At 60.5% G+C, this 21,923-nt stretch overlaps 1 protein-coding gene and 1 non-coding gene across 2 annotated transcripts in view; both read left to right on the top strand.

Moving 5' to 3' along the window:
- Positions 1–8,744: 8,744 nt before the first annotated feature.
- The window catches only part of KCNK9 (potassium two pore domain channel subfamily K member 9), a 104,215-nt gene continuing 91,036 nt past the window's right edge, over positions 8,745–21,923 (top strand). The window contains exon 1 of the mRNA XM_043483140.1: positions 8,745–10,599. Coding sequence (XP_043339075.1) covers positions 9,927–10,599 — 673 coding nt within the window. The 5' untranslated portion in view covers positions 8,745–9,926. The remainder of the gene's footprint in view (positions 10,600–21,923) is intronic.
- On the top strand, positions 19,993–20,065 carry TRNAC-GCA. Its single transcript has one exon. It is a non-coding gene; the product is annotated as a tRNA-Cys (tRNA).

The following is a 21,923-nucleotide window of genomic DNA, read 5'->3' as shown; positions in this document are numbered from 1 at the left end:
CCTGCATCTCCCCTTCTTCTCTCTGACACCCCCAGACTCTCTGGCTTTCTCTCTGGTCCTCCACTCTCCCCTCTTTCTTTCTGATGTCTCGATCCTCCTGTTCCAGCCTCTGCTCTGCTGGGTTCAAAATTGTAGGACAGTCGTGCAGGAGTCAACAGTGAGTGCCCCTGCACTTGGAGAAGAAACAGTAGCCTATGAGAGTGAAAAAAAGTGAAAGTGTTAGTCACTAGGTTGTCTGCCTCTTTGAGACCCTATGGACTGTAGCTCGCCAGGCTCCTCTGTTCATGGGATTCCCCAGGCAAGAACACTGGTGTGGGTTGCCTTTCCCTTCTCTGGGGGATCTTCCTGACCCAGTGATCAAACCCAGGTCTCCTACATTGCAGGTAGATTCTTTACCATCTGAGCTTGCAGGGAAGTCCCAGCTTATGAGAGAGTGAGGTTCAAAGCTGGAGACAGAGACAAACACAACCAGCTCGCCTGTGCCACTCACTCTGCTAAGGGCAAAATACACCACGTCCCCATTTCACAGATGAGGAAACTGAAACAAGTGAAGTGACAGGCCCAAGGTCAACCCAGGACCATCCGAATCCAAAGCCAAGTGGCTTGCACCACCCCTACCCCAAGCCCAGAGACTGTGCTGGTGTCGTGCCTGGCTCACCTCTTGGCTTTTCATCTCGCCCCCACCTCCAGGCTGGAGAGCTCCCCAGGCACACTGAGGGGCTGATACTGCAGGAAGGGGGTGCCCCACAACATCCAGTGAAGGGGTGTGCCTCAGCTCCCTCCCTACGCAGTGCACATGGACTTCCATGAGTGCACCAGTGAAATCCATCTTCCTCCCATAGCCTCAGAGAACCTTCATGATCTGGCCCAGCCTCCCATCCCCCTGGAGGCTTGGAGCCCTGCCCTCTGAACTCACCTGTGCCAACTTCCCCTGAGCTTACATTCCAGTCACATCTACCTTCTGGCTCTTCCCTGAATAAGCCAAGGTCCCTCCCCTGGCCCCAGGGCCTTTGCACAGGCTGTTCCCTGTTTAGACACCCTTTCCTGGATCTGAACATGTCGTTCATGTCTGTTTCAATGCCATCCCTGACTTCTTGTTCTTCAGTTGCCAAGTCATGTCTGACTCTTTGTGACCCCATGGACTGCAGCATGCCAGGCCTTCCTGTCCCTCATATTCTCTAGGAGTTTGCTCAAATTCATGTCCATTGAGTTGGTGATGCCATCTAACCATCTCATCCTATGTCATCCTCTTCTTCTGCCCTCAATCTTTCCCAGCATCAGGGTCTTTTCCAATGAGTCACGTGTTCGCATCACGTGGCCAAAGTGCTGGAGTTTCAGCTTCAGCATCAGTCCTTGCAATGAACATTCAGGGTTGCTTTCCTTTAGGATGGACTGGTTGGATCTCCTTGAAGTCCAAGGGACTCTCAAGAGTCTTCTCCAACACCACAGTTCAAAAGCATCAATTCTTCGGCACTCCTTCTCTGACTGCCGCCCCCACAAATGTCCCACTGTCCAGCACACATTTCACCATCCCATGCTTCTCACTGTCCTGCAGTCACCCATCCCTGGCTTTACCCTGATGGTTAACTGGTTCATTGTTCACTCTTCCAGCAGGACGACTGTTCCGTGACAGCAGGGACCTTGCTACAGGCTCCTTAACACCCTGGAGGCAAGAGCTGGATTGTCAAGCTGTGTAGACCCCCTGGAGACCCTCCGGGGGATGGGGGCTGGACCTGACCTTGGGGACCTGGTAGGTGCATGGTGTCCCAGCCCTGCTGACAATGACGGCTCTGTGATCTCCCATAAGTGCCTGGACTTCTCTAGGCTGCCGCCTCCTTATTCGTCAAATGAGGAAGGAATCCTAACTACCAGCATCCCTTTCAGCACTGTGGGAAGAAGTTCAAGCCTTGAACAGTGTTCTACAACGCATGCATCCTCAGAGCGTTCGCTGTGCCTACTCCACACTCAGAACCAGAGAGCTGGGCGTCAGCCCGTCCCGCAGCCTGGGGACTGGCAGGCAAAGTCCCCTCTGCCGGGAAGCCTTCTGGGGACCAGAGTTGAGGCTGGTCTGGGAGCCCACACCCTCATGTGACCCACAGGTCTCCAACTCCAGACCTGCCATCTCCTGTTCACTTTGCATCACAAACTCCCAGTCCCCGCCTGGCATGGAGGCCCCCAGGCTGGCAAGTGCTGTCAGAACAGACAGCACTCAGGGGCAGAGAAAGCCCCTCAGAAGCGCCAGACCCTGCAGAGCCCCCCTGGGTGGTAATTCAACTCTGTGGGTGTTTCCTGAGTCCTACTCTGTGCTGGGGACTCAGGTCAGACAAGCCCTGTCCTGGGACTTTCACGGCCTGGACCAAAGCAGGGGATGGAGCAACAGTGCTGAGGACAGGACTGTTTGTGCAGGGGCACACGGGCCGTGCCCTAGACCCGGCCTGAGCCAGGAGGGCTTCCTGGAGGAGGCACCCTGCCCTCTCTCCCCTCCCCTGAGAGGGTGACGAGCCCTGTGATGATACACAGGATACACCTGCAAGTCCCCAAAATAGCAGCGGTGCGTACAGGGACACTGCATTCCTGCTGCGAAATCGCTGCCACCTCGGCTGCGTTTGCAAAAATACCTTCTGCCACACAAAGGTGAAAATGGCAGAGGCGAGAACCAGGCTTCGGAAAAGGAAAAATATTTAAACACCTTCCTCGGGGATCTGTAAGCTCTCGGCACGGGGACAGTGATGGCGCCGTGTGACTGGGCTAAAGTTAGCTCCCATCAGGGTAGCTGGCTGCGAGCAGCGTTTCCACCGCGAGTGTGTGGTGGCTGGCACAGCTCCTTGGCCGGCGGGCAGGGCGGTGCAGAGAGGAGGGCGGTGGACCCACACTGCGTGCCCCCTGCCCCCCACGGGCGCCGCATACGCCTGCCTGCACTGCATCTGGACGGATGGGGGCACCTCCGCCCTTGCTAACCAACCCGGGGGTGCACAGAGGGGCTCACTCCCTGGCCCACAGTCACAGCAGGTGGAGACGACAAGCCTGGAACCGGGATCCCAGCCACCCGACTCGGAAGGCTATTCCACAGTTGAGGGCCATTTGGGTCCACCTCGGAGAATCGAGTGTGAGAGAGGGAGAGAGCCTGGTCACAGCGCGTGTGCGCCTTGCAGACAGGCTGCTTCCGTGGAGACGGGCCCCAGCCGGGCCTGCACACCCCGGCCCTGTCCCTTCCCCATGCTGGACAGTTTCTGGGTGTTTCTGTCCAACGACAGCAACTACTGCATGAAACGATCCTGTCTCACACCCAAGTTCAGGCTTTCTCAACGTCCCTTGGTTAGAGCATTCTCCATAAACTATTGTTTCTGTTTATTCTTAACAGCAGAAGACTTTTCTAGATTTCTTATTTTTATTTATATTATCATTTTTATTATGAAGGAGAAGAGCTGGGTTCAACAAATGTTGAACATCTCTCTATGGGTGTTTAACCATCTAATTAGTCAGGCCCTGGGTGATGAGGAGGTGACCGAGAAAGGTCACCGATGCCATTTCCTGGCCATCACTACGTCGTTCTCAAATCCATTTCATTAATCTAATCAGCAAACACCCAGGAACCTCTGCTCTGCCAAGCGCTGGGTACCCAGCAGCGGAGGTCGGGGACAGGATGGCCCTCCCCCTGCCCAGGAGCCGCTGTGGGTGCAGACAGGCGCCCTCCCATCTCCCGGGCCTGGTTTGGGAACAGCCTCCCGAGGTATTGGCCCAGCCGCCCTGGCCTCGGTTAATGAGACCCTCCTGGTGGGCGCAGGGTTCAGGCTCCTCCATCTGTCCCCTCGGGAGCCGTCAGTCGGTGAAGCTTCTGCCGATGGTCTGATTGATCCTGGCAGCGCTGGGGCTCCGTGGGGAACTCGATGGAGCTATTTATGGATCAGGTGTGGAGCTGGGCAGTTGTTCAGGCCACATTAAGAGGCCCAAAATCCATTAATCACACTTCCTCCAGTAAAGCAAGGCATGTGTGCGCGGCGGGCACTGGGGCCGTCCTTGGTTTGAAGGAAGGGGCCTTGGCCTGGCCTTGCCTCCGCCCTCATTTACATGTCAGCCTGAGTCCCAGGGGTTGCTGCCCGGCTCCTCATTGACTAGATGAAATTCCCTCTCTTAAAAGTCTTCTAACTCTGGGGGCACATCCGTAGCCCTGATTCCGCACACCGATTGTTCCTGCAACAGTTTAGAGTGCGATCTCCTCGGGTCTTTGCCCACACAGCTGCAATTTGAGACCCCACTGCACACGGAGAACCCTGGGGCTCAGAAACCTCACGCAAGACCCCCTAGGGCCCACGTCTCAGGGAGGCGCCCCACCCAGTTTGGGGCACACGTCCTCATATCACCTGCTGATCGACATTCGGGGCAGCTGGAAGTCCAACAACCCAAAGCTCATGGGCTGTGACAGTCCACTCTCTGAACGACCTCCCTGGCCCCCGATATGACCTCCTGGAACCCTCTAGGCAGACTGAGCCAGGCCCAGCCTCAGGTTCCCTTTTGTGTCATGGCTCTGCCTCTTGTGTCTCAAAGCCCTGAGCCCCTTTCCTGCCCTCCTTCCCTGACTCTGGCCACATCAGCCCTGCAGCTGGCCCTGGCCTCTCTGGGTCTAATCACAGAGCCAGTGAAGTCACTGTGAGCCCTTCCTGGGTACCAGGGACTGGGCTGACCCTCCCTCTTCCTTTGCAGCCTTGCTGCCTGGGCTGGAAGAGAAGGGCATGGCCTCCCAGCTCCCACCACGTTCCACCAAGCATCAGCCGTCATGGTCACCTCCCTAAGCATGAAGCCTTGGCTTCATCACCAGCCAGTGGGATGACAATGGCCTCACAGGGTCAACATGAGTACTTGATGCCCCAGCTCAAGCCAAACACCCAGCAGGTGCTCAAGAAAGACTCCCTCGGGACCATCACAGCAGGGGCCATACACCACCATCGTGGTGCCACTCTCAATCAAGAGCTTCTCATGGCCCCTTCTGTCCTCCTCCAATGGGTGTAAACTCTTCTTTGCCATGGGGCCAGATTGGTGATGGCCCTGAAAGGAAACAGGTGAGTACTAAGCCCAGAATGAACCCTGTGTGTACACCTGTGTTCAAGATTCTCAGGCTGTAACAACAGATCCTGACCTAAGACAGGGCTGGGGTTGATTAGCAATGTCTGCCCTGGGCCTGGGTCAAGGGCAGGCAGCCTGTATGCCAATATCGGTGAGCTCAGCCTTGGCGCCACTCCCCTCTCCAAGCTCACTGCTTCCTGTTTGAGCTCTTGTTCCTTCCTGCCCTCTCTTCCACTTTTGTCTTTTGTGTTCTTTCTCCTCCTTCTTCACTGCACTGGACCCCCAGGGGCATCAAAGTCAAGGCCTAAACCTTGGGCACTTCGGGGTCCTGGAAGGTAACCATCTTTGCCATCTGCATAGCTTTTTTTTTTTTCCTCTTTCTCTCTTTTGCATCTAGTTCTTCCTGTCCTCCTATGAGAGATCTCGCTTGCGGCAGTGACCTCAAACCTACTGGCATATGAATTCAACTCTGCTCTGTAGTCTTTAACAAACATTTATTGTATACCTTGGGGCTTCCCTGGTGGCGCGATTGGTAAAGAATCTGCCTGCAACGCGGGAGACCTGGGCTCTGCCCCTGGGTGGGGAAGATCTGCTGGAGAAAGTGAATGGCTACCCACTCCAGTATTCTTGCTGGAGAATTCCACGGACAGAGGAGCCTGCTGTGTGGCGGGTCCGGTGTGACTGAGTAGAGGCTGGCATGGCCCCTGCCCTCAAGGAGCTCACTGACTGGCGGGGGCAGTGTGGCTGGCATCGTAGGGGTCACGGGACATAAATGAGTGCAGGGGTGCGGGCACCTCCCTCATCCAGCCTGGGGACAGGGGAAGCTTCTGGAGGAGATGCCAGAGCTGGATCTTGATGACGAGGAGACGAGAGCCTGAGGAGGGCAGGGAACGGTAATGGCATGGAGGGAACATCCTGAGCAAAGGCATGGAGGAGTGAGGACCGGAAGAGGCCGCTGCCCTGGACGCTGGCCCCGCGCCCACAGACGCATCTGCTGATGGGGAAGGGGCACTGGACAGGAAGCGAGGCCCACCTGACTCACTGCAGGGCCAGAATAAACTTGCTGGCCTCCCTGGGTAAGGCAGGGTAGTGATTCTAACCCCAGGGGCTCTGGATACCCCACCATGTGTAGGGAACTGAGAAAACAAGTAGGCAGTGGAGTTATAAAACCATGATGTTCTCTATTATCTAATCAGATACACCTGGCTTTACTAAAGACACTAATGGCCAGGGAGGCCCAGGGTCAGTTCAGGAGGAGCACAGACAGGCTGCCAGCGCACAGGCCCCAGCCTGCACAGGTCTTCTGTGCACCAACTCACAGTGGCCTAAACCAGAGTGGATGAAGCATTTGCTGCCGGGAGATGGCCTGCGGTGCCCCTCCGCGCTGGCTCCTCAAGAAATGCTTTCCCTGGTTCTCATTGGCTAGGAGGTGAGCCACGCCCAGCCAGTCACTGTGGGCTAGGAGAACCTGGCTGGCTGGCCACACCTGAGCTCTGGATCCACCTCCAGTTTGAGCTGGAGTTGGTGTTCCCAGACCACAGGGGCAAAGAGGGAGGTGGTCTCTGCAGACCCATGTCCAGCAGCCTGCTTTCTGGACTAAGCACCCCGCAGTGCTATAGCTGAGGGACTGCCTTGGGGATGAGTGGCTGGGGCCAGGGAAGGTGTCAAGACCCAGGCTCTGCTCCAGGGAGCTCACCTCCCACTGCTGGTCAAGACCATGGCAGGACAGGGCAGGGGAAGCAGTGTGGGTGCTGGGGGGACAGACCAGGAAGCCCTCCTCTTTCTTCCCTCCCCCACCAAGAACCCTCCAGAGGCCTGGCTCCCAGGACTGTCTCTGGAGTCCAAAGGCTGTATTTGGAAGGGGAGAAGAAAGAAGGACCCTTGTCTGGGAGTGGTCTGGGGCTCTTCCTGGCACTGTGAACTTGGGGTCAGAAGGCGGCCAGCCAGGTCCTTGAAGGAACGCAGGACAGAAGCCAGGAGGAAGTTCAGTGCTGGTTCTGGACCCGAATTGCCTAGCGTCCCTGGGCACGTGCTCCTCTCCCGTTGGAAGTGTTCCGGTCTGTAAAACAAGCGGTTCGGACTAGTTCGTCTCTGAAGTCCCTTCCAATGCCGCACACAAGGCTGCTCCGTTTGCCTGAAAGGTTGTCTGTAAACTGAATAAAAGCGGCTCCCTACGAAGCTTGGAACCCGTGGGTGGACAGCTTCCCACCCCCCGCTCCTACACCTGCCAGCGGGGACAGCTTGGACTTTTCCTACCAGGGGTTGACTCAAAGCGGGCGACCTGTGGGTCGGAGTCCACTGCCCCCTGGTGGCGTCCGGGCAGCTTCCGGACGGCGTGGGCCCGACGGCTGTGACTCAGGGGTGGCGCCGCGGCCGCGCGGCGGGAGGCCCGGCTGGGGTTCCGCCGTGGGCCGAGCCGCCACGGCGCAATTAATTACCAGCTGCTGGGAATCCTTGTCGCCCGCTCGCGGTGACTCACCGGGCGGTCAGGCTCATTCGCTGAGCGCGGGGGCCTCGGTTTCCAAAATGAATTTTGGGGAGAGCGCCCGCTAGGGGGTGAGGCTCCCGGCCCCCGCGCCCGAGGGCGAGCTTGGACCCAGCGGGGACCCACCGGCCCAGAAGTCGCCCGCAGCGCGGGTTCCCTTCCCCGGCACGCACGCCCGGGGCACAACCACCCGCAAGTTCCCAAAATGCGACGGACGGCATTCCAGCCGGGGAGCCCCCGTGGGTCCCCAGACTCGCTCGACCCTGAGTCCTGTGGACAGGGAGCCCAGCACGGCCCGAGGGCATGATCTGCAGGGGTCTGGGCTCCTGGAGCGAGTTGAGCGAGGGTTGAATTTAATTCCCTGGCCCAGAGTCCATGACTAGCCTCTGCTCCGTTTTTTTAGCCCGCCGCCCGGGGGGAGGCGCCCCTTCCCCTAAGTCTCCCCTTTCTTGGCCGAGGTCCAAGGGAAGGGGCGCCCAGGGGTCTCCGCGACTCCCGCTTGCCCCTTCGGGCTTCATTGCTCAAAAGGCGATTAAAGGGGCTGGTTGTCGAGAGAAACTCCCTCGAAGACCTGAGGGAAGATGGGGAGAAGGAGGGCAAAGGAGGCTGAAACATAAGGCGAGTCAAGGCGAGCGAGGGCCGCTCTCTGGCCTCTGGGAGCAGCTGCGCCCAGGCTTCCTCCCCAGGCTGGCCGGGAGAGGCGCCGTCGCGAGGGGCGGAGAGTCGCGGGGAGGGTCAGGGTTGAGTTCTGGGGGCACCCCGCGCTCAGCCTCGGGGAACTAAGGAGTGTTTCTCGGAAAAGCAACAGGAAGCGGACGGGGGGACGCGGCGTCCTCCCCAGCGGTCCCATCCCAGGAGCGGTGGCTCCTGCCATCCTCAGCGCTCTCCCCGGGGGACAGCTCAGGTCGGCCGGAGCTGGGCCGACCGGCCGGCGGCGCCCTCCGGGTCCGACGCGGCCCTCGGGACCCCAGCGCGCCAAGAGGAGGTGCATCCAGACCCGTGACACACGCCCGCGGCCCGGTGGCTGACCCCTGGGGGAGCAGCGAGCGGCGGCGCGCTCCCCTCGGGCGCCCGCGGACCCGCCCCTCGTGCGCCCACTCTCCGCCGGATTTCTCCTCTCCCTTAAGCTGCCTGTCCGCCTTCTCCGGCTGCATGCCGTCTCTGCGCTCGAGCCCGGGTCTCTCAAACTCTCCGCCTCTCAGGGAGCTGGACTCGAGCCGCCCGAGCAGCCTCATTTATCCTCCCATCCCCCCGCCGAAACCTGCCGGCGCTCCGCCCCCCACCCTCACTCGGGCGACACCCGGCCCTCCGCCCGCCTCCGCCCCCTCCCCGGTGCCACCGGGCGCCGCTCCCCGGCCCCCTCCGCGTGCGCCCTGCGCCGCGCTCGGTCTGCAGCGGGAGCCGCCGCCGCGGCTGCCTCGCCAGCTGGCTGGGGACCAGGCGGGAGGTGGCGCACCCAGGAGGCTGCGGGAGGGGGAAAGGAGGGAGGGAGGCCGGGCCTCAGCGTAGCCCGGCCCCCGCCCCCCGTGGCCCTCCCGCCGGAGCCTGGCTGCCACGCGCGCGCGCGCGCACACACACACACATACACACACACGCGCGCCCGCGCGCGCATACACACACTCACTCACACGGGCACACATACGCACAGACACACGCACACACACTCGGGCTCCCTCCGGCGCGCACGCACGCAGCGCTCCAGGCAGACCAGCGCTGCGGCAGCCTCCCCGGACGCCCGGACGCCGGAGGGCCCCGACCCCGGCGCGGCTCATGCGCCCGCGCCCACCCCGCATCTCCGCGAGGCCCGCGGGACCCCTCCCGCCGCCGCCGCCGCCGCGCCCGCCGCCCCCGGAGGAGCGGACTGGCCGACCGCCGCCGCGCCGTCCCCCAGCAGCCCCCGAGGCCGCTCCGCCGCGGGCCCTGCCGCCCAGGGGCCGCGCCCCGCTCCCGCGCCTCGGGGGCTGAGCCCAGCAAACTTCGCGGAGCGGCCGACGCCTGGCGGGGACCCCGCCGCGTCCCAGCGCGCTCGGGTGGACGCAGGGCGCTCGGACCTCCGGGCAGCCGGCCGCCCCGCCCGCTGCACCTGCTCGGCCCCTTCCCCGCTCGCTGGGGACTCCGGAGACGCCGCCACTTCGCAAACTTTTTCACCCCCCTTCGAAGGGGGGCGCGGAGGGCTAAAGGGGGAAGGAGGTCCCGCGGGGCGCGCGCAAACCTGCGGGCTCCTAGGTGGGCGCCGCCTCCCCGGAGCCGGACCCGGAGGGGCGCGGGCCCCGGCGGCCGCGCTCCGGCTCCCGCTCCCGCCCCTGCTTTTCCGGCGGGAGCGGGGGGCGGGGTGCGGAGGGCAGCGAGGCCCTCGCGGTGCCCGGCGGGGCCGCCGTGCATGGCCCTGCGCAGTGGGGCGGGCTGTTTTGGCCGGGTCTGGCGCAGGGTGTCGGGGCTCCCGGACTCCTGGCCCCGGCGCTCCAGCAGCCTCCTGTGCCTGTCAGCCTTCTCGCCGGAGCCCGGGCCCGCGCCGCCCCTGCCCCGCCAGCCGCCTCGCGGTGGCAGCGGCTGTGGCGGCCCCGGCGGAGGGGGGCCCCCCCAGCCTCCCCGCCCCCCGCCTCCCCGCTGCTGCTGCTGCTGCTGCTGCTGCTGCCGCCGCCGCTTACAACTTGGAGGCGGCGGCGGCGGCGGCGGAGGAGGCGGCGGCGGCCGCCGGGCGCTGCAGTGGGACGCGCGCGGCTGCGAGCCTGCGGGACATGCCCCCCGCGCCGGCTCCTTGCTGGCGGCCATGAAGAGGCAGAACGTGCGGACTCTGTCCCTCATCGTCTGCACCTTCACCTACCTGCTGGTGGGCGCCGCCGTCTTCGACGCCCTCGAGTCGGACCACGAGATGCGCGAGGAGGAGAAACTCAAAGCCGAGGAGATCCGGATCAAGGGCAAGTACAACATCAGCAGCGAGGACTACCGGCAGCTGGAGCTGGTGATCCTGCAGTCGGAGCCACACCGCGCCGGTGTCCAGTGGAAATTCGCCGGCTCCTTCTACTTTGCCATCACGGTCATCACCACCATAGGTAAGAGCTGGGCGCGCCGCCGCCCGGCTCCCCGCGTCCCGGGAGGAGTCCGGGGAGGCGGCTGAGCGCGCAGCGCAGGGCTGGGTGCGGGGCGCCGAGGGTTAAACGCCGCCTGTCGCCAGCGCGGGGAGGGGGGTGCCTTCCCGCAGCGCCCCCTCCTCTCCGGGAGCCCCCCGCCTCTCCTGCGCCTCCTCGCCGGCCTCACCCCTCGCGGACCCCACCCGGGGCTCTCCTCCTCGCCGGTGTCTGGACCGGGCGTGCGAGCCCGGAGCGAGCGTGCCGAGCCTGGAGGGCGGAGGCGCCACTTTTGCGAAGAGAGTGGAGCGCTAAGAATAATCCCGTAGCAGACACCCACCCACCCACCGCCCCGGCGCGGGCTGGGCTGCGCGGGGCTCCAAGCCTTACACTTACTACCTCTCCCGGAGTTGGAGAGGGCTGGCTTGGCACCCGCGCCGCGGAGACCGACTCAGATGGCCCGGGCACTGCTCTTGGAGCGTGGGAGGCGCTGACCCTCGCCAGCTTTCTCCGAGCCCACATCTCAGCTTTTCTCCCTCCTGGCTCCTCTTCTTCCAGGGCTGGAGCCCGGGTGTGCCAGGCCCCTGGCAGGAGAGAGTTTGCTGTTTGGTGATGTGGGGGGCGGGGGGTGGTGGGGGAGACTAGGGGGCCGTGACAGCCCGCTGAAAGGCTCTAGGAGGGCGGGGGCTGGGGTGGGGTGGGGACAGGACCCGTCCACCCCCCGGGCTGTGACGGTGGGTGAGGCAAGTGTGCGTATTGCTGAGAAACTGGGGAAGTTCTGGCCGGGTTCAGGGAGAGAGTCCAGTTGGTACATCCTGTGGGTCCTGAGCCCAAAGGCACTGCCCACCAAGCAGTCTCTGGGGGGTTCCTAGGGCAGCCCCCCCCCCCCCCCACGGAGGCCTAAGGTTTGGAGAACTTGTGTCTATCACACTTTGAGGCCGGGGGAAGGAGCAGGTCCCTGCAGCCCAGTGGAGGTGGGGACCCCTCCCCATGGAGGCAGGAGGTAGGGTGGCGTCTCTGGTTTGCAACTTGTCTCAGCGCGGCTCCCGCCCTCCACAGCCACCTCCTTGGACCTGTCGGGGCCACCGCGTTGGCTCACGGCCATCACTGTTTTGCCCCCCCTCCACTTATTTGTGCCCCTGCGCCCTGAGCAAAGGCCTCCTCTCCCCCCATCCTCTCCTCATCCCTCCTGCCTGACTTCTCTGGACCTCTTTCTCTGATTTTCCTTCCCCTTGATATTTTCCTTTCTCTGGAAAGCTCTGCATGCTGCAAAAACAGTGTTTCTTAGTGCCATATGCAACAGGAAGCGCCAGCACAGGACGGCTTGTCTTTCCTTCTTGGTTGAAAAGACTTTGTAGAGAGTCATCTTGTTTGAAATGTTTAATTCATTGGTGTAGGTTTCTGTGTTTTCAGAAGGAAATCGTCCTTCTGTTGTCAGCAGAACCAGCTTTGCTCCCTCTTGCCACACGCCCTTGGCCCTGTGGCCAAAACACAGAAAAGTCCTTCCTTTCCCACCCTGTGCTTCCAGCTCCCCAAAGGGCCAGCCGGCCAGCGTTTCTGTCCTTAAACTTTCAGCGTGAGCTGTGGCCAAGACACACATGTGCAGGATGGCAATCTTGTGGGGCAGGGGCCTGCTTGTAGGACTGTCCCCCCGATCCCCCACCAGCTGACCACCCCAGGGGAGGGGAAGAACTCATCATTCCCGGAAGGGCCTTGAGTGATGTAGACTCAAAACAGACGAAACCTGCGGGCATGCCAGTCTCCAGGAGTGACAAGAGCCCAGGAAACCTCGCTTGGGCTGGTTCTGAGAATTGAATTGCAGCATTGGCGAGATGGTGGTTGGAGTTACAAATCAAACCCAGAGATGGTCCATTTACCTGATCAGGTTCTTGTTGATTGCATTGATTGATTCTGATTGGCAGTTCTGGACATGTGCTTCTAACAGGCCTCCAAAGAGAAAGAGTCCAGACAGGGTGGCTGAATGCATCTTAGCCAGAGGTGCGGGGGGGACTCCGGTCAGCACAGAAGGGGCAGCTGGTGACTGGGTGACTTTTTCTCAGTTTTTTTGTTGAATTTCCAACTGATTTTCCAGAAAGAAAGGTTGGAATACATGTGTAAGGTTAGGAAGACAAGACTGTCCTAACAGCGCTTCCCTGTCGTGGAAGCCCACTGACCGGACTTGGAACCTGAGGCCGGTCACACCTGGAAGACCATAGTGTGCGTGCGGTGGGCTGGTTCCTGACTCTCAGCCTCACTTACCCCTGCCTGTAGGAGGGGTGTGACTTGGCAACACCCACCGGGGGACTCCGAAGGGCCAGTGGGCTCCCTCGTACCTGCAGCCACCTGGTACAGTGCTGTCTGCACTTCATAGGTGAGAACCGAGGAATTTTGACATCAGCCTGAGATTCTCCCCTAAGAAGCTGTTTTGCTCTGAAGAGCTCGCATTTGCAGGAAACCAGGCATCTTTCTAGTTAATTCTGTTTTCTTTTTTTTTTTTTAATATAAATGTAAATTGAGGTGCTCCTAGGCCTAGAACAAAACCCAGCCCCAAGCCAGGCCCTCTGAGGAGCCTTCTCCTGTCGGATGGTGATGTTGATGAGTCAGGTGCGTCTCCAGCCTCCAAGGTGGGGCAGGCGCCACCCGCGCGCTCTTCTAATGAACCCTGCTTCCCGGATGGATGCACTTATTAGCACCCTCGGTGAAATGGATTTTAAGAACACGTATAATGACCACTTTGCCTTGGATCCGTGGCCACCGTCTTCATAAGAGGCTTTGCTGGGCTCTCACGCCGACCACAGCCCCTGCTGTCCCGGGAGGCCCGGACTCAGCCCCCTTTGTCCCGAGGAGGAATGAGCACAGGTCACACTGGCTTTGAGAGGGCAGACTTGCTTCCATCGTTGATCCGGATCTGGGTGCTGTCTGTCCCCACTCGCTGCTTCTGAGGTCTGTGCCACTTGTAGCTACTGCCCAGTGGATCATGTTGGTTCTAAATTTGGCAAGCCCTAGGCCTTTGGAACTCTCCATCACGTCAAGATGAAAATGCTTCTGCACACCCTGCCGTGCCTGTCTGGTTTGCAGGAGGGTTGGATGCCCTCCCACCCCTCTTCCTGGGCTGTCAGGAGGAGCGGTGGGACTCGGCCTGGCAGGGCTGTAGAGTGCCTGGGCTGAGTTGCTCTGCTGGGGCTAAGGCCCAGCTGGGGAAGGAGCCCCAACAAACTTGTGCTTTTCCTACGGAGGCGCTTGAGGCCAAAATTGTGTCCCACACTCAGCTACTACACCTGACAGCAGCGGGAATCTCGACACTTCTCTTCAGACTCTTCACATCTGTGTTCTAAGCTGTTACCACCTTCGGGATCATTAAGGAAGAAACTGTGCTTAGAATTCTGATCTCATTTGGAGGATCTAAGAGGACAATTTAAAAACTGGTCCTCACAGGGGAAGGAGGGAGTGGAGGGCGTGGGTTTTATGTTTTTGCTGCTGTTTGGAGGAGGGGAGACTGACGGGGGGGGGTCCCCCTAGCTAAAGGCGGGGTGGCTGTTGTAGGAACCAAGGTGATCGGCTCAGGGAGCGGGTCTCTGGTGGGGAGTGGGACGCCGTCCCTGCTCGAGGTCCCCTGAGAATGCAGTGGGACATCCCTTTCCTCGCTCACACACAGGACCTTGAACAGAGTTCTCGCCAAGTGGGAAGTGTTTCCCGCGTCATCCTCTCGCGCTCCTGGTGTGGTGTTCTGTCCATGGTTTGCACCCTCACTGCGCTGCCCCTGCCTGGCCTGTGTTGCCGCTGAGGCTCTGGGACCATCTAAGATGATAAGATAAGGTCTGGCCTTGAGGCAGGAGGGGGGCTGGAAACCCACACAGTTGGGTACTGTCCAGCGGGAAGCGCCGGGACAGCTGAACTCCGTTAACCCTTCCCGTGCCGCCAGCAGGCAACCCAGGTCGGTGAGTGTCCCCATTGGCCCTTGTCCTCCAGGACGCTTGGCTTCCCCTCCACCCCTCACTGCCTCTGCCTTCAGTGCCTCCTCCAGCTCCAGCGCTGTTGACGCCATTTATTCTGCCCACGGGGGAAGTGTGTCTTCCCTGGCGCCCCGGGGCCCATGCAGAGCCCCATACAGAGTGGGCACCTCCAGGAGGATCCTGGATGGGAGCAGGACTCCTGAGTACACGGCTTCCACACATGTCCCCCCCGAGGCAGGAGGGAGCATCGCCCCACTTTACAGATGAGCAAACTGAGGCCCAGAGGAAGCAGTGTGCCCTGGGGCAGAGGGCCCAGAACTCCATGGTCGGGATCTCCTCACTGCCAGCTCCAGCACAGATTCCACCAGGAGCCAGGGACGGGCCTGTGGGATGTTCCATCTGTGTCTTTCTGCTTCTCCCTTTACCTCCAGCAATCCTGCTCAGCCAAACTCAGGTGGAGGCCTGGCCACCCCACACACGGCGGGCTGGAGGGGAGGGCTGGGATCTCCTTGTGACCTTCTGTGTGGCAGTGGGCTGGGTATGGCTGCATGAGAGGCTGTGCTGAGCTCCGCCTCCCAGGCCTGCCCGGACCTGGCCTTGCGCTGTGTGGCCCTGGCCCTTCAGCAAACACGGCCTGTCTGTACAGGTCCTGGGGGAGGCAGAGGGGTGGGTTCCCTGACTCGGGGCAACCTGAGAGAGAGATGGCTCTCCCGAGGTGTAAGAGACACCACCATGCTGAGGGCTCTGAGATGGCAGGTCCAACGTGAGACCCCATGTGTGGACACCTGTTGTCTTCGACTTTCACTAGCTAAGCCTGGGAAAGTTGGGGCAGGAGGTGAACCAGGCTTCCATGTGCATCTCCTCCCCTGTGGACCAGTGTCCACATCTCCGCCTGCCCATCCTGCCTGCCCACCCCACGCCCTCCCTCTCCAAGTCCTCGCTGCATCTGTGTTCACACCTGCACCTGTGTTCACACCTGTCCCTGCCCGTCCCCGTGCACCTGTGTTCACACCTGTCCCTGCCTGTCCTCCCTGCACCTATGTTCACACCTGTCCCTGCCTGTCCTCGCTGCACCTGTGTTCACACCTGTCCCTGCCCGTCCCCATGCACCTGTGTTCACACCTGTCCCTGCCCGTCCCCGACATCCTCCCTGCACCCAGGTGTCACACCCCACACACCCACGTGTGCATCCATCCTTTCCTCCATGCTGTTGTTCGCTTACCTGTTCACTCACTCCTCATTGCTCAGAGCACTCACTCAGCTCTGCTCATGGTTCACCCTTTCCTCTATCAGTGGGATGTTGCCTAGCTCCTCCCATGTGCAGAGTGGGGTGGGGGCCGCTGTGAGGGGCGAGGTGCATGGCACCCCAGCGGGCTCAGTGAGTGTTAATGCCTCGATGGCAGGGGATCTTCAGGTTATTCCAACCTCATCTTCCCACCAGACAATCGGCAGATCTCAGTCACTTTTAATTTGAAAATTCTTAAGACGTTTGTACGAAAAAGCACACCTATCACAAATGTATTGCTCAGTGATCCCTGTAAACTAACCCTGCCATGCAACCAGGACTGAGCTCAAGAGACAGAACATTGCCAAGCCCCCCGAATCCTCTGACATCAGCCAGCCTTTTCTTGAATGCTTTTCATGACAGGGAGCTCATCACTTCACATGTGATGAAGTATGTGTGCCTCGATGAATGTGGAGGTTATTCCCTCCACATGGAAAAGGGGTTTGCATGTCGAGGGCTGGCCTTCTCTCAAAGGGCTGGCCAGTCTCCATGGTGGTCACTTGACGAAGGACCAGAAGGTCTCCATTTAGAACTTGGAACTTGGGAGTCCAGAGCCAGGAGAGGAGAGAGAACTCAGCACCCAGAGTGTGGTGGGTCTGGAGCAGGAGGTATGTGGCGTGGTCCAGGGTGTGATGGACACAGGGAGCCAGGATGGACAGGCAGCCAGCCCCAGGTGCCTGACCTGCGCTCTGAGTCACACCAGCTGTGCTTTAGGACCAGGGAAAGCAGGAGGAAATGAGTGGAATGCTGAGATTAGGAAGCAAGGCCCCTGGGCTGGTGAGGCAGAGGCAGTGGCAGTGGGCACTCTTGAGAGAGTCCATGGGCAGCGGGGTCTAGGATGTGAAAGCTTGGTTGAGGGTCTTCTCCTCCACCTGGTGGACATCCTCCTCCTTGCCACCTATGGACAGGGGCTGGGGGTGTCTGCTATTCACTTCCTTAAGGGATTATGTTCAGGGTTCCCTTCTCCTGCCTGTCCTCACTCTGGGACCTCTGCCTGTAGAAAGTTCTCCCTTTCAAACTGAAGGCACCCACCCTGTGGTTTACCAGTTCTCTGGCGGAAGGGCTGAGTAGTTTGGTTCCCTTCCTGTCCTGAAACAGTCTTGGGAATTTGGAGATGGTCCCAGGGCCTCTGAGTTTCTTTCGATAATGCCTTCATAAGCTGGGCCTCTCTCCCCTGAGCAGTTTTGGCGTGCACGTGTGCTGTCCAAGTCAGGTCTGATCTCGCAGCGAGAGCAGAGAATCACCTCCTCTGGTCTAGGACTATACTTCTGTTAATGCTCCCTCTTAATATGCCGGCTTTTCTGGGCAGCCCCTCCTCGCACTGATGAGTTCTGAGCTTTCGGCCCACTTGAACATCTGTTGTCTGCTCCAAGAGAACTCTCCTGTGGTCGCTGTCTTGGACTGGGCTGAACCCGGGCCTTGACACTGATCTCAGAGCATCAAACAATTATGTGCTGTGGACCCAGAGAAATAGAGATGATCGATGGGACGAAATTGTAGCAGGGGAAGATGAGAAAATTTAGGAGCTCCGCAAGTGCGTTGGCCTGGCTTGTCAGGACACCATGAGATGGCTGCCCCCATGGCCTGGGAGATACAGGGCGTCCCCAGCTGGTGACCGTCTACTGGCTTGGCCACCTTCCCAGCCATGCTCCTTCCTGGGGTCTTGGTCCTGAGCGAGGAGGGGGCCTGGCGAGGGAACAGCTGCCTAAAGGAGGGCCCCCCATGCAGTGGGCTTGCCCTGACCTGCCCTCACCCTCGCCGCATCCCCAGCCCTGGGAGGGCCCCTGGGTGGTGGCAATGTGGTGAAGGAGGGGGCCGGGCCCGGAGGTGGGTGAGCTGTGGGCGGTGGCGGGCTGGTGGGTGTGCAGGTGCGCTCGGCGTGGCCGGGGGCTGCTGGGCCTGGCCTGTGGAGAGCAGAGGGGCCCAGGGCCAGGCCCGACCTCTGGCCTTCTGTCCGGAGGTGTAGGTCATGGTGCCACCTGCCTCCAGAGCCTGAGTGCAGAGGGACTCAAGGGGCCGGCAGATCACGGGGTCCCCTAGCCTCGGGCAGGGCTGCTCATGTCTACCTGCCCTGGAGGCCCGATCCTGGGCACACCCCTTTAACCTGGGCTTCCTCATCCATGAAATGGGGACGCAGAGCTTGGCGGCTGTGTGTCTCGAGCATCAGAGAACACATTAGAATGTGTGGTGAGAGGCCTCCTCTCGCGGCCCCAGGCTCTGCTGTAATGACGGAGGCTGGCAGGTGCCTCCCGCCTCCCTGCGCCGCCGCACCAGCTCAGGGCCCCTGGGACCATCTCCAAATTCCCAAGACTGTTCTGGGACAGGAAGGGAACCACGCTGGGAGCGTCGTCATCACAGCCTCCCAGCCCGGCTCCCTGCCCACCATCTGGGGGCTGCCCTGCCCCTGCGGGTTCCCGTTGCCCTGGCCCTTGTGGGCACTGCCCCATGTCCACGCTGCATTAGAGAGCACCCCTGGAGATAGCAAACCTGGCCTGCAGCAGAAGGAGGCTCCCATGGTGGGGGGGGAGGCCAGGCTAGGGGCTTCTGCAGCCCCCAGTCTTCTCACCCTGGGCTTGTTGGGAAAATGTAACTTCCTGGGAGGCCACTGTCCACCCTGCAGCCGCAGTGACCCTTCTGAAGCCCATGCCACCATCTTCCACTGCCACTGAACCCCCCTGCACCCCCAACCTCTCAGGTCAGAGCCAGGCCCACTGTTCCTTCCACAGGGCACCCTGGGTCTGTGTGTGCCATGGCCTCCCCAGTGGACACCTGAGTGCCCAGGGAAGGGCTGGGCGCCTGCTGGTCTTGGGCTCCCCAGGGCCCCGCTCAGGGCACCTGCTGGGGGCCGAGGTTCATGCCTGGTCCCGAGAGCTGGGTGGGGGGACTTTGAAGTGAGTGCTTAGGGGCCCTCTTCTGCTTGGCTGGGCCCCGGGGCCACCAGACAGGTGCAGGACACAGGCCCAGCTTGTTGAGCCTCAGCTGTCAGTTTTAGGGAAGATGGCAGTTGGGAGACCCGCCTCGCCGATGGGGAGCACCTCGCTCCCACAGCTCGGACGTGTGATCTCATGACAGGCCCATGTGAGCCTGGCGGGCGCCTGGCGGGCAGAGACTCCCACCTGCGAAATAGCCTTGGGCAGTCACGGCCCTGCTGGACATGCGGGCCCAGAGGCCTCCTAGAGGCCAGCGTCACTGGCCTTTGCCTGGGGCCGAGGGGCACAGGTGTTTGCCCTCTGCGGTGCATTGTCATGGCACCCAGCCCTCCTCCCGTGGCACCCGCCCTGCCCTTCCAGCCTCCCCCCTCCGCTGCCAGCCCCCTCCACCTCTCCCTGGACACCCCTGGCCGCTCCCACCTGAGACCCTGCCCGCACTGGTCCCCCGGCCCAGCCGGCCCGTGCGCTCACAGGGCTCTGGGGCCACCCTTGTGCCTGTCCCCTGGCACTGTCGGGAGGTGACAGCGGCCCCTGCTGCTGTGCTGGGTCTCTGCACACGAAAGACGCTAGAGGGCTGGGGTCAGGGCTCTTATCCCGGTGTCCTGAGCCTCAGGGATGTACTTACCGGGTGCTTGATGACTGACTGCCCCATGGCCTGTCTGGGACTGGACGTTAGTGAGTGTGAAGCGTGTGCAGTGGGGTCTTTGGTTCCTGTTGGCCACTTGTTGGAGGCGTGCAAGGGGGCAGGCATCTGGGGTGCAGTGAGTCTTAGGGGCAGGTGAGGCCTGCCAGGGGTGAGGGGCAGAGACTGGTGCTGGCAGCTGCTGTGGGCGCCGCAGCCCTGGGGTGTCCAGGCTGAGCGGGGCTGCTCCCTGGAGCCCGGGTCCCCTGAGTCACTGTGGGCGCATGCCTACCCCCTTGCAGTTCCCCCCTCACACCTTCACGCAGTGCAGCTTGGCAGGGATCTGCCTGCTGGCTCTTGGCGGTTCCTTTGGGTACTTCCTGGTGCCCACCGGCAGAGTCCCTGCTTCTGTGGGCAGGAGACCGTGACTGCTGGTGACCCACGATGAGGATGCCGCTGCGGACGCTGTGAAGCGCGCAGGCTGTGTGCAGGGCCCCCGCTCTGGTCCCCATGTGACCTCGCGGGGGGGGGGGGCACGGTTCCCCCCTCCCACCACGGACGTTTGGGGCTGGATACCTCTTTGCGACTTCCCCGGTGGCTCAGATGGTAAAAGCGTCTGCCTGCAGTGCAGGAGATCCAGGTTCGATCCCTGGGTGGGGCAGATCCCCTGGAAGAGGGCATGGCAACCCACTCCGGTATCCTTGCCTGGAAAGTCCCATGGATGGAGGCGCCTGGTGGGCTACAGTCCACAGGGTCGCAAAGCGTGGGACACGACTGAGCGCCTTCATTTTGGCTTCCACCTCTTTGCAGTGGGGCGTCCTGTGTGCTGCAGGACGCTGAGCAGCACCCCTGGTCTCCATTCTCTGGTTGCCGGTGGCAACTCCCCTCCCCCACCCAGCAGTGACAAATAAACCAAATAAAAACGTCTCTAGATGTTGGCACGTGACCTCCAAAGTGCACAGTGTCCCCTGCCCTGCTGACTTCTCCTGCAGACAGGGAGAAAAAGCCCCCTCCAAAGAACGTGGTAGAAGGGGTGCTGAATGATGTGTGTGTGTGTGCGCATTGGGTGCCTGGGCAGTGCGTTCCTTCCGTCTACTTGCTTCCTCCTTTCTGCCCAGAGGCAGCCACACAACCTCCCGGGGTAGGCTAGGGTCTTTGGAGGGAGGTGACTTTCAGGCACAGTCCTGTGTGGAGGGGAGATGGGAGCTCAGATGCCCCTGGGGTGAGTCACTCAGAGAGCAGGGAGAGAGGCGTTGGGGAAAGCCACGGGAGGATACTCAGCCTCCCCTCTCCCCAGGCAGAAGCTTTCTGGGCAGCGTTGTTGTGTCGTAGTGGGCATGGATTCTGCTCCAGCCTAGCTGTGAGGCCCCAGTAAGTCTGGAGGCATCCCCATGCCCCTCGATCCTCACGTGTGCAATGTCGGGGTCTTTTCTCTCTTGGACTCTGGTGGGAAGTGACAGCTGGTGATGCAGGGCTGGACTGGCTGGGCTCTGACCTCAAGTCTCATCTGGGCCCCTGGAAAGGGCCTAACCTAGGATGCTGCGGGCTGTGGGGGATGTTCCCACTGAGTCCAGTTGTCATGAGAGGTTTCCCAGTGTGAGCACTGTTTCTGGGGAGACAGTGACCTCTTTGAACCCACCCCAAGTGCCGAGGGGCATCTATTTGGTTTAGCATCTATTTGGAGCAAGTGTTTAGGCCAGAGGGATTCAAACACCAGTGAGCTCAGTGGATGCCAGTGTGTTTCGGTTCACAAAGTAGCTCTCATATGGCTGAAAAGGAGAAGTAGTGAACCGTGGCAAAGATGGTTTTATAAAGAGGAGGAAAGTTCCCCATCATTCCCCTATGGTCCTGTGGTTGCATGTGGGAATGGCTTTAACTTTTCATGTTCCCACTTTCATCTTTGCCCAAATGTGTGCCTGCTGTTTCTGTCATTTCATCAGGATGAATCTCTCAGAGACTGTGTTCAGCTGCCTGTAGCAGAGAACCTAGGCTATAGTGACTGGATCAAACAACAATGAAGGAGTCTGGGGCAGGTAGTTGGGCTGACAGCCAGCTCCGTGATGCCTTCAGAGACCCAGGCTCCTTCTGTCTTTCTGCCCAGCCATCTATCTTGGCTTTAGTTTTTAGGCTGGTGCCTCATGACTCTAAGATGGCTGCTCCGCCTCCAGCATCACCTCCAGCATCCTTTCCTGGTAGGGAAAAAGAAGACAAAAGACAAAGATGTGTGCTAACTGAGACTGATCCTTTCTAAACAGATTTCCTGGATGGCCCACCCAAGGACTTTTATTTACATTTCATTGGCCAGGAGTGTGTCTTATGGTCAACCCTAGCTGCAAGGGAGTCTGGGAAGATATGGCATGTTGCTTTTCAAGCTGAATGGGTTCTGAAGGTGAGGAAGGAGTAGAGATAGGTGTTGGTGTTCTCCCATGGTGTCTGTGGTATATGCCTAGCATTTCGGAGACCTTTTCTCTTTAAGTTTACATTACCTTGTGTTTCTGCAGTCTTAAAGAAAATCTATT

This window comes from Cervus canadensis, chromosome 12 (genome assembly GCF_019320065.1).
Source record: "Cervus canadensis isolate Bull #8, Minnesota chromosome 12, ASM1932006v1, whole genome shotgun sequence".
NCBI lineage: Eukaryota > Metazoa > Chordata > Mammalia > Artiodactyla > Cervidae > Cervus > Cervus canadensis.
The sequence above is the reverse complement of the archived record's forward strand: the minus strand, read 5'-3'. Positions and strand labels throughout refer to the sequence as shown.